The sequence below is a fragment of the Macaca nemestrina genome, chromosome 9 (assembly GCF_043159975.1).
Source record: "Macaca nemestrina isolate mMacNem1 chromosome 9, mMacNem.hap1, whole genome shotgun sequence".
Taxonomy (NCBI): domain Eukaryota; kingdom Metazoa; phylum Chordata; class Mammalia; order Primates; family Cercopithecidae; genus Macaca; species Macaca nemestrina.
In genome coordinates, this window is record NC_092133.1 from 64571381 (window position 1) to 64583897 (window position 12517).

A 12517-nucleotide genomic window follows, 5' to 3' on the forward strand; every position below is an offset into this window, starting at 1 on the left:
TTTTAATCTTTATAGTTTTTGTTTTGTTTAATAGTTCATATCTTTCTCTTTTTTTTTTTTTTCTTTTGAGACAGAGTCTTGCTCTGTTGCCAGGCTGGAGTCACCTCACTGCAACCTCCACCTCCTGGGTTCAAGCGATTCTTGTGCCTCAGCCTCCCAAGTAGCTGGGATTACAGGCACACGCCACCACAAGCAGCTAATTTTTGTATTTTTAGTAAAGACAGGGTTTCACCATATTGGCGAGTCTGGTCTTGAACTCCTGACCTCATGATCCGCCCGCCTTGGCCCAGAATTACATAGTGCTGGGATTACAGGCGTGAGCCACCGCGCCCTGCCTAGTTCATATCTTTCCTGTATCTAAACTTTTCTCCCTAATAGATCTGGCACACTTACATCTTTCATAAAAGTCAATAATGACTACTTAGTTGAAGGAAAAAAAGAAATTACTCGCTAAGTTTGTTGCCGAGTTCTTGAAGAGCTTGCTCTTGTTCATGATATATTTTTTTCAACTGCTGATTTTCATCCTGGAGGTTAAGGAACTCCTTCAGAACAATAAAAGACAGAAAATGCAATTTAAAAGAAAGAAACAAGAAACTCCAGAATGTATATATACCATTAATCAGAAACAAACATCCTTTAGCTTTTTAAAAGAAACAAATTGTGTCCAAAGCTCTTTCCTAGCTGCTATATGTATCAACTATTTTCCATTTACTTAATCTCTTCACTGATACTTTTTAAGATGACTAGTACATCCATTTCCTTGGTATAATGTAAATTATAATTTATCTTTTTAAATAAGTTAACATTTGTCAAGATAGAATTTTTAAAGTTTTACCACTATTTACTTTTTTAAGACTAATGATTTGTTGAGTCTCATTTCTAAGATGAGATAAGGCATCTTTCTCCTTTTGAAGATCTTCCTGCAAAGTCTGCCTCCATTCCTTCTCAATCTTCAAGTCAGTTTCCAGTTGCACCCTTGAATGACAAATAATACACAGAAGCTCAGTGCTATTTCTCACATGACAGTTGTTATGTATTCTTTACTAAAATCACCCTTTTGGTTTACTACTTTGGCCTTTGTAATGCATTTTTCAGACATTTTCTTTCACAAATATTTTTTGGTAAACAAGTTCAGCAGCACAGGATTTTCCAACCACAAAATATTGACTCATTTGCCAGCCATGAAACAATCCTTGCTAAACCATTTACATCATTAATTAATTCCATAGACATAAATATTGCATAAGCATAGAAAATGCCTTGGAAAGGCAAACACCATAATATTAAAACTGGTTACATCTTGGGAATGGAACTAAGAGGAGGAACATAAGATTCTAATTGTCTTACACTTCTATGCCATGTGAAAAATTTTACAAAAAAACTTTATTCCAATATAAGAATTATAGCAATTGCTAAATCAGTTTAACTTCAGTAACGGCAAAATCAGCCCTATTGCAGAGTGCTAGTTTGCAAATTACTGTTGGAAGCTGACCAATTACATGAAAGACCTAAAACCAAGCAGACATTGGGAGAAAGTCCACACTGCCTGGAAATGCCAATTCTGAAAGCATTCCTGCAATCTTCTTTTTCTTTTTTTTTTTTTTTTTTTGGAGACAGGGTCTTGCTATGTTGCCAGGCTGGACTCAACTCCTGGGCTCAAGTGATCCTCCCACCTCAGCCTCTCAGCATCTGAGACTATAGGCCTGCCACCAAAACTCCTGAATTATTCTAAAGGTGCTAGCTGGCAAAGCAAACATAGTTGAATTTCCACATTTTAAGCTGACTAAAAAAAAGAACACAAATCACTTCCATGATTATTTCTCATAAACAGTTATAACAAGTGAGGCATTTATCTACTAACAATACTACAGTTACTAATACTTTATATTTTAATTGCAACATTATAATGTTGAGTACATTATTTTAATATTTTTGTGTTAATATTTAGATTAGTTTTTATTTCCTCATAGTTAGCATTTCCATATACAGCCATATATTTTCCAGTGGAATAAATTTTAGATTTTGTAATTCAGGTTGAAGAGAAGAGTACCTGAAAATGGAATTTACAAATTATTGATAAATACTATTTTACTACAAATTTAAAATTTGAACAGCATCTCTTCAACTGTTACTTCCTTATAACATTGACAAGAAAAAAAAACTGATTCCCACTGGGGCCACTGTCTGTGTGAAGTCTGCACGTTCTCTCCATGTCTGTGTAAGTCTTCTCCAGGTACTCCAGTTTCCTCCCAGATCCCAAAGATGTGCACATTAGATGAACTGGCATTATCTACATTGTCCCAGCCTGAGTGTGGGTGTGTTTGGGTACATCCTGTGATGGAATAGTGTCCTGTGGAAGACTAGCTCCCACTGGGTGCCCAACTTGCCAGGATAGGCTCCGGCCACCAGTGAGCCCGAACTGTAATAATTGGGCAAAGAATGAGCTTACTCGTTTTTATTCATCTTTCCTTAAATGTATGTATAACTCACATTTACTTCAATATTTAATACTAGAAGACCAGAAGGTCTTTAGTTAGCAGTTTAGTGATTTTTTGTGAAAATAATTATGCAGTAGAAACTTAACTCTTCTTCACATCAAGTAGCCTATGATAAAACTGGTTTCATTTAGCATCATTTCACTCAGTCAGAGTTTCCAAGAACCTGTCAATGACATTAAGTGAGAATTTACTGTGTATGTTACATAATGTGAGGACTTACTGTGTATGTTACAAACACTGAAGTAACCAAAGCACACAGTACCCTGTTGAATGGCCTCATCATCCAGAATCAAAAAAAAAGTGAATGAAAAAGCAAAGGAAAATTTTGTTTTTAAGTTATATAAATATATTGTCAGAATACATGTTGAATACTGAAAGCAAAAACCATAAAAGGAAAAAAGGAAGATGTACCAGGCATGGTGGCTCATGCCTGTAATCCCAAAATTTTGGGAGGCCAAAGCGGGCAGATCTCTTGAGGCCAGGAGTTCAAGACCAGCCTGCCCAACATGGTGAAACCCCATCTCTACTAAAAATACAAAATTTAGCCGGGTGTGCTACTACTTGGGAGGCTGAGGTAGGAGAATCGCTTGGACCCAGGAGGCGGAGGTTGTAGTAAGCCAAGATCTCACCACTGCACTCCAGCCTGGGTGACAGAGCAAGATTCCATCTCAAAAAAAAAAGAAAAAGAAAAAGGAAGATGTAAGTACATAAAGAATTAAAATGTCTAAATAAAAACCACTATAATCAAAATTTTAAACTAAACAATAAACTTAGAAAACATTTTCAGGCTGGGCACAGTGACTCATGCCTGTAACTCCAGCACTTTGGGAGGCCGAGGCAGGTGGATCACCTGAGGTCAGGAGTTCGAGAACAGCCTGGCCAACATGGCGAAACCCTGTCTGTACTAAAAATACAAAAATTAGCCAGGCGTGGTGGCACACACATTTAATCCCAGCTATTCAGGAGGCTGAAGCACGAGAATCGCTTGAACCTTGGAGGCAGGGGTTGCAGTGAGGTAAAATCGCACCACTGCACTCCAGCCTAGGCAACAGAGTGAGACTCTAAAATATATATATTTATGGTTCATGCCTGTAATCCCAGCACTTTGGGAGGCCGAGGTGGGTGGATCACCTGGGGTCAGGAATTTGAGACCAGCCTGGCCAACATGGTGAAACCTGTCTCTACTAAAAACAAAAAACTATCTGGGCATGGTGGCGGGTGCCTGTAATCTCATCTACTCGGGAGGCTGAAGCATGAGAATTGCTTGCACCCAGGAGGTGGAGGTTGCAGTGAGCTGATATCGCGCCACTGTGACCAAAAAAAAAAAAAAAAAAAAAATGGGTTATCACTACAGAATAAGTTGCATTACTGCAGAATATCAGATTGTCTTACCCATGCTTTTGTCAAACACTAGAAAGGTAATTCAGTAACAGAGTACCAGAGTTTCAAGACTATTCTACTGATGGGCCAAGTATCCCAGTCGTGTTCTTCATGTGCTTCATTTGACAAGGCACAGAGACTTACACAACAAACCCAGAGCACCATTAATAAATCTGATGACTTAAATGCTCCTTGTAACTTAAAATTAAGAGGAATTGTTTTTTCTGAATGTTTTGGGGTTTTTGTTTTGTTCTGTTTTTAGAGACAAGAACTCACTCTGCCACCCAGCAGGCTGAAGTTTAGTGGCACAATCAGCTCACAGCAACCTTGAACTCCTGGGCTCAAGCAATCCTTTTGCCTCAGCCTGCTGAGCAGCTGGGGCTACAGGTGTGTGCCACAACACCCAGCTAATTTTTTCTTTCTTTCTTTCTTTTTGTAGAGACAGGGTCTCATTATGTTGCTCAGGCTGGTCTTAAACTCCTGGCGTCAAGCAATCCTCTCGCCTCAGCCTCCTAAAGCACTGGGATTACAACCATGTGCCACCACGCCCGGCCCTGCTTTTGGCTTTGGGAGTGGATTTCAGTTTCACAGTTTTCACAGTGTAGAAATAATATGGATTTTCTTTTCTTTTCTTTTCTTTTCTTTTTGAGATGGAGTCGTGCTCTGTCACCTAGGCTGGAGTGCAGTGGCGCGACCTCGACACACTGCAACCTCCGCCTCCTGGGTTCAAGCGCTTCTCCTGCCTCAGCCTTCTGAGTAGCTGGGATTACAGGCGCCCACCACCACGACTGTCTAATTTTTTTAAAATGTTTAGTAGAGACGGGGTTTTACCATGTTAGTCAGGCTGGTCTCGAACTCCTGACCTCGTGATCCACCTGCCTCAGCCTCTCAAAAGTTCTAGGATTACAGGCGTGAGCCACCAGGCTCGGTCTGTAGGTTTTTAACCACAGTAATATACCCTGGACTAAAGCCAGGGAATTCTACATATTAATTCCTCAAATTCCTCAAATTATTATATTTGTGGTAGATTTAAATGGAGTACAGAATTCTGGTTCTGGAAAAGATGAAGTAAGCACCCCTATCCCTCCAACTAAGTACAGTTAAAAACTCTGGACATTATATGTAAAACATACATAAGAAGACTCCAAGGCCAAGCACAGTGGCTCACGCCTGTAATCCCAGCACTCTGGGAGGCCCAGATAGGCGGATCACCTGAGGTCGGGAGTTCAAGACCTGCCTGGCCAACATGGAGAAACCCCGTCTCTACTAAAAATACAAAATTAGCCGAGCATGGTGGCACATGCCTGTAATCCCAGCTACTTGGGAGGCTGAGGCAGGAGAATCGCTTGAACCCGGGAGGCGGAGGTTGCAGTGAGCCGAGATCGCGCCATTGCACTCCAGCCTGGGCAACAAGAGTGAAACTCCACCTCAAAACAACAACAACAAAAGAAGACTTCAGAAAGTAAAGAGAAGATGTTTGATCAGCTAGGAACTCCAGGAATCAAAGAACAACATGGTGATGAGTTACCTCAGGTTTCTTTTTGTCTCACATATAGGTCAGATTAGGTGTTGATGAAGCCCTCAACCCATTAAATACTAATGGGCATAGACAAAAAAAAAAGCCCCAAGAAGAGCTGTTCCCATGCCAAAGGGCCAGGAAATAGCCTAGCAAGACAGAAAACTTTGGACAATAAATGTCCTACTCTAGCAAAACACCTGAGAAAAAACCCATGCCCCCGCAACAAACCTCAGTCAGCAAAAGCTGAGTGAGGGGCCTGGATTTCTACTCTTGCCTGGCAATGATAAGGTAACCTTCTTGCACCCTGCTGTGGTAGTATCAGAAAATGTCAAGTGGGAGCCTGAACCCTCCTAACCCCCAGCAGTAATAAGGCATCTGTTATGGTTTGAATGTTTGTCCTCTTCAAAACTTACATTGAAACTTAATGCCCAGTTTAACAGCATAAGAGGTAAGGCCTTGCCGGCACAGTGGCTCACGCCTGTAATCCCAGCACTCTCGGAGGCCAAGGCAAGCGGATCACTTGAGGTCAGGAGTTTGAGACCAGCCTGGTCAACATGGTGAAACCTCATCTCTACAAAAAACACAATTAGCCAGGTGTGGTGGTGTGTGCCTATAGTCCCAGCTACTAGGGGTGCTGAGGCAGGAGGATTGCCTGAACTGGGGAGGTCAAGGCTGCAGTAAGCTGAGATCGTATCACTGCACTCCAGCCTGGGCAACAGAGCCAGACCTTGTCTCAAAAAAAACAAAAACAAACAAACAGGTGAGGCCTTTAAGAGGTAATTGGCTCATGAGGTCTCTGCCTTCATGAATGAATTAACAGGGTAGTGGACTAATGGCTTATCACAAGAATGGGTCTGTTATAAAAGTCAGTTTGGTAGGCCAGGAATGGTGGCTCACACCTGTAATCCAAGCACTTTGGGAGGCCAAGGTAGGAGGATCACTTTAGGAGTTCAAGACCAGCCTGGGCAATATAGTGAGACCATATCTCTATAAGAAAAATAATAAATAAAAATAATAAACAAAAGCCAGTTTGACTCTCAGTACACTCCTCTTGCCCTGTGATGTCTTCTGCCATGTTAGGATGCAGCACAAAGCCCTCACCAGAAGATGACCAAATGTGGCTGCCCAATCTTAGACTTCCCAGATTCCAGAACTGTAAGAAATAAGCCTGTTTTCTTTTTAAATTACCCAGTCTCAGGTACCCAGTTATATCAACAGAAAGTAAACTAATCTGGGCCAGGCACAGTGGCTCATGCCTGTAAACCCATCACTTTGGGAGGACAAGGTAGGTGGGTCACCTGAGGTCAGGAGCTCGAGACCAGCCTGACCAACATGGCAAAACCTCATCTCTACAAAAAATTAGCCAGGCATGGCGGTACGCGCCTGTAATCCCAGCTGCTAAAGAGGCTGAGGCACAAGAATCGCTTGAACCTGGGAGGCAGAGGTTGCAGTGAGTCGAGATTGCGCCACTGCACTCCAGCCTGGGCAACAGAGCGAAAACTCTGTCTCAGAAAAACAGAAAGTAAACTAATGCAGTCTATCCCTGGATCTAAGGGAAAAAACAAAGAAAAAATAAAACAAAGTGTCTCTCAAGCAACCTCACTGGTAACAATGGAAGAGTAACCTGGGACTTGAATCTGCATGCAGCAGTAAAAAGGCATTTCTTTTTTCTTTTCCTTTTTTTTTTTTTTTTTTTTGAGACAGAGTCTTGCTCTGTCACCCAGGCAGGAGTGCAGTGGCACAATCTTGGCTCACTGCAACCTCTGCCTCCCAGGTTCAAGTGATTCTCTCACCTCAGCCTCCCGAGTAATTGGGATTACAGGCACCAGCCACTATGCCTCACTAATTTTTCTATTTTTAGTAGAGACGGGGTTTCGCCATGTTGGCCAGGCTGGCCTCGAACTCCTGACCTCAGGTGATCCATCCGTCTCCGCCTCCCAAAGTGCTGGGATTACAGGCGTGAGCCACCATGCCTGGCCTAACAAGGCATTTCTTACCCACCCCCACAGTATCAGTGAAAGCCAATTGAGAGCCTGGATTACCTCCACCCAGTGGTAATGAGGCTTCTCGTCCTCTCTCTTCCAAGATGGTTTCAGCAGAAACCAAGAGGAGAGCCTGGACTTCCACTACCCGCCAACAGTAACATGGCACCACTCCCCTTCTCCACAGTATCAGTGGAAGCTGACTGGAAGATTCAGATTTCAATCCCTGCAGTTATTAGGCACCCTATTCCATCCCACCTGGAATGGTCTTGGGCTTCCAACTCCATTTGACGTAATGGGTTACTGTCCACATCCCCCTACTAGTGTGGTTTCAGTGGAGGCCTGCCAAAACAATATATAAAATCCAGAGTCTTATTCTACCCAAAGTATCCTGGATGCGACTGAAAAACATCTGTTATACTAAGGCCCAGGAAGGTCTCAAGTTAGGTGAGAAACATCAATCAACAGATGCTAACATCATAGTTCCAGATGGTGGAATTATCTGTCAAGAATTTTAAAGCAGCCACCATTAAAATGCTCCCACTACCAATTAAGACACATCTGAAAAATCATGAGGAAAGAAAGAAGAAAGGAAATAAACATAAAAAAGAGCCTGGCCAGGCACCATGGCTCACATCTATAATCCCCACACTTTGGGAGCCCAATACAGGAGGATCACTTGAGACCAGGAGTTCAAGACCAGCCTCGACAATATACCATAGCCCTCATCTCTACAAAAAATAAAAACAAAAATAAATTAGCCAAGCATAGGGGTGTATGCCTGTAGTCCTAGGAAGCTTGGGCAGAAGGATCACTTCAGTCCAGAAGTTCAAGTTCACAGTGAGCCATGATCATGCCACTGCCCTACAGCCTGGTCAACAGCAAGATCCTATCTCAAAACTAAACAAAAACAAAACAAACAACAAAAGAAAATAGATCAAATGGAAATCTTAGGACTGAAAAATACAATAATCTTGCTGAAAGGGCTCAAGAGAAGAATGAAGATGGTGAGGGAAGAATGAATGAATTTGAAAATATAACAACAGAAATAATCCAATCTGAACAGGAACTGGTGGGACTACTAAAACAAAAAAAAAAAAGATCGCCTGGGCACAGTGGCTCACGCCTATAATCCCGGCACTTTGGGAGGCCAAGGTGGGCGGATAATGAGGTCAAGAGATCGAGACCATCCTGGCTAACATGGTGAAACCCTGTCTCTACTAAAACTACAAAAAATTAGCCGGGTGTGGTGGCGGACACCTGTAGTCCCAGCTACTAAGGAGGCTGAGGCAGGAGAATGGCATGAACCTGGGAGGCGGAGCTTGCAGTGAGCCAAGATCATGCCACTGCACTCCAGCCTAGGCGACAGTGTGAGACTCCATCTCGGGAAAAAAAAAAAGGCCAGGCGCAGTGGCTCACGCCTGTAATACCAGCACTTTGGGAGGCCAAGGCGGGTGAATCACAAGGTCAGGAATTTAAGACCAACCTGGCTAAGATGGTGAAACCCCGTCTCTACTAAAAATACAAAAAAAAAAAATAGCCGGGCTTGGTGGCAGGCACCTGTAATTCTAGCTACTCAGGAGGCTGAGGCAGGAGAATCGCTTGAACCAGGCAACAGAGGTTGCAGTGGGCTGAGATCGCACCACTGTACTCCAGCCTGGGTGACAGGCTGAGACTCCACCTCAAAAAAAAAAAAAAATTAGCTGGGCATGGTGGCACGCGCCTGTAGTCCCAGGTACCCAGGAGGCTGAGGCAGAAGAACCACTTGAATCCAGGAGGTTGCAGAGAGCCAAGATCGCACCACAGCACTCCAGCCTGGTGACAGAACAAGACTCCGTCTCAAAAAAAAAAAAGACCCAACATTCATGGTATCAAGAGTCTCTGCAGGGGAGGAGAAGGCAACTGACACTAAAAAAAAATATATCTGAAAAAGTAATGGCTGAAAATTTCCCAAATTTGACAAAGACATAAACCTACAGATATAAGAAGCTGATCAAATCCTAAATAGGTTAAATCCCCAAAAAAAATTTTTTTGAAAGCAGTAAGACAGAAATGACATTAACGCCTAAAGAGAAACAATTCAAATGACAGTGTATTTTTAATCAGAAAACCATAAAGGCCAAGAGAAAGTGGTGTAAGATTTCTCTAGTGCTAAAAGAACTGCCAACCCAGAATTCTATACCCAATGAAAATATCCTTCAGAAATGAAGGTAAAATAGAATTTACTGCCAACAGACATACCCGAAAAGAATGGCTAAAGAGCTTGGCATGGTGGCTCACACCTGTAATCCTACCTACTCAGAAGGCTGACGCCAGAGGATTATTTGAGGCCAGGCATTCAAGACTAGCCTGAGCAACATAATAAGACCTCATCTCTAAAAAAAAATTTGGCCGGGCACGGTGGCTCAAGCCTGTAATCCCAGTACTTTGGGAGGCCAAGATGGGTGGATCACGAGGTCAGGAGATCGAGACCATCCTGGCTAACATGGTGAAACCCCATCTCTACTAAAAAATACAAAAAATTAGCCAGGCGTGGTGGCAGACGCCTGTAGTCCCAGCTACTCGGGAGGCTGAAGCAGGAGAATGCCGTGAACCCGGGAGGCAGAGCTTGCAGTGAGCTGAGATCCGGCCACTGCACTCCAGCCTGGGTGACAGAGCAAAACTCCATCTCAAAAAAAAAAAAAAAAAAATTTAAGGCCAGGTGCAGTGGCTCACGCCTGTAATCCTAACACTTTGGAAGATCATGGCAGGGGGGCTGCTTGAGGCCAGGAGTTCAAGACCAGCCTGGGCAACATAGCAACATCCTGTCCCTATAAAAATTAGCCAGGTGTGGTGGTATGCTCTACCATCCTAGCTACTCAGGAGGCTGAGGCGAGAGGATCCTTTGCGCCCATGACTTCAAAGCTGCAATGAGTTATGATCACGCCACTATACCCCAGCCTGGGCGAGAGAGAAATAAGACCCTATCTCAAAAAAATAAAATAAAATAAGTTTTTAAATTAGTTGGCATGATGGCTAATGCCTATAGTCCCAGCTACTTGGTAGGTAAAGGCAAGAGCATTGCTTGAGCCCAGGAGCTCGAGGTTGCAGTGAGCCATGATCACACTACTGTATTCCAGCCTCAGTGACACAGTGAGACGCCTCTCTCTTTAAAAAAAAAAAAAAAAAGAGGCCAGGCACGGTGGCTCACGGCTATAATCCTAGCACTTTTGGAGGCCAAGGTGGGCTGATCACTTGAGCCCAGGAGTCCGAGATTATTCCCGGTAACATGGAGAAACCCCGTCTCTACCAAAAAAAAATAATAATATAAAAATTAGCCAGGTGTGGTGATATGCACCTATAGTCTCAGCTACTCAGGAGCCTGAGATGGGAAGATTACTAAGCCCAGGAAATCAAGGCTGCAGTGAGCTGTGATCACATCACTGCACTCCAGCCTGGCTGACAGAGCAAGACCCTGTATCAAAAAAAAAAAAAAAAAATGTTTAAAGAAAGTTCAGACACACACAAAAAAACCTGGAGCTTCAGGAATAAAAAAGAATAATGAAGTTTTCTAAATTAGATTAAATTTAAACATTAAATTCTGTTTATGGTTGCACAACATATTACAATATTGTCTAACATGATTCCCAATATATGTAAAAGAGATCATTAAGCAAATTATATTAAAGAGGGGAGAAAGTATGAATACTTAAATAGAGGTAAGGTTTTCACACTTCATCCAAAGTGGTAAAATGTTAATGCCAACAGACTGTGGAAAAATAGCATATGTGTAATATAATGTCCACAGCAAACACCAAAAATCTATACAAAGAGATGCATTCAAAAGTGCTACAGATAAATCAAAACGGAATTCTAAATAATGTTCACGTAACTTATGGGAAGGCAGGAAAAATTAAACAGAGGAACAACAAATAGGAAAAACAAATTAAACAACAAAATGGCTGACTTAAGCTCTACTATATCAATAATTACAATACATATAAATGGACTAAACATACTATGAAAAGACAGAGTTGGGAGAATTGATTTTAAAAGCATGAAGCAGGCCAAGCACGATGGCTCATGCCTGTAATCCAAATGCTTTAGGAGGCTGAGGCAGAGAGATCACTTGAGGCCAGGAGTTCCAGACCAGCTTAGGATATATAGCAAGACCTCCATCTCTTAAAAAAAAAAATTGTTTTTTTTTTGTTTTTTTTTTGAGACGGAGTCTTGCTCTGCCGCCCAGGCTGGAGTATGGTGGCCGGATCTCAGCTCACTGCAAGCTCCGCCTCCCGGGTTCCCGCCATTCTCCTGCCTCAGCCTCCCGAGTAGCTGGGACTACAGGCCCGGCTAGTTTTTTTTTTTTTTTTTTTTTTTTTTTGAGACGGAGTCTTGCTCTGTCACCCAGGCTGGAGTGCAGTGGCCGGATCTCAGCTCACTGCAAGCTCCGCCTCCCGGGTTCCCGCCATTCTCCTGCCTCAGCCTCCCGAGTAGCTGGGACTACAGGCGCCCGCCACCTCGCCTGGCTAGTTTTTTGTATTTTTTTAGTAGAGACGGGGTTTCACCGTGTTAGCCAGGATGGTCTCGATCTCCCGACCTCGTGATCCGCCTGTCTCGGCCTCCCAAAGTGCTGGGATTACAGGCTTGAGCCACCGCGCCCGGCCGTTTTTTGTATTTTTTAGTAGAGACGGGGTTTCACCGTGTTAGCCAGGATGGTCTGGATCTCCTAATCTCGTGATCCGCCCGTCTCGGCCTCCCAAAGTGCTGGGATTACAGGCTTGAGCCACCGCGCCCGGCCAAAAAAAAAAAAAAATTGTTTTATTAGCCAGGTGCAGTGGCACATGCTTGTTGTCCTAGCTACTCAGGAGGCTGAGGCAGGAGGATCTCTTGAGCCCAGAATTAGAGGCTGCAATGAGCTATAATGGTACCACTATACTCCAACCTGGCAACAAAGCAAGACCCTGTCTCTAAAAAACAAATAACAACAACAACAAAACATGAACTATATGCTGTCTATAAGAAACTTCGCCGGGCGCGGTGGCTCACGCCTGTAATCCCAGCACTTTGGGAGGCCGAGGCGGGCGGATCACAAGGTCAGGAGATCGAGACCACGGTGAAACCCCGTCTCTACTAAAAATACAAAAAATTAGCCGGGCGCA

The 12517-nt window shown here is 43.2% G+C and overlaps 1 protein-coding gene across 8 annotated transcripts in view; it reads right to left on the bottom strand.

The window, feature by feature from the left end:
• The window catches only part of LOC105466120 (RUN and FYVE domain containing 2), a 65098-nt gene that overhangs the window by 20971 nt on the left and 31610 nt on the right, over window positions 1–12517 (bottom strand). For all 8 annotated transcript variants that reach the window (XM_011715077.3, XM_071069656.1, XM_071069658.1 and 5 more), the window contains 2 exons: window positions 846–975; window positions 448–542 (listed from right to left, as the gene is read on the bottom strand). In XM_011715077.3, coding sequence (XP_011713379.1) covers window positions 448–542; window positions 846–975 — 225 coding nt within the window. The remainder of the gene's footprint in view (window positions 1–447; window positions 543–845; window positions 976–12517) is intronic.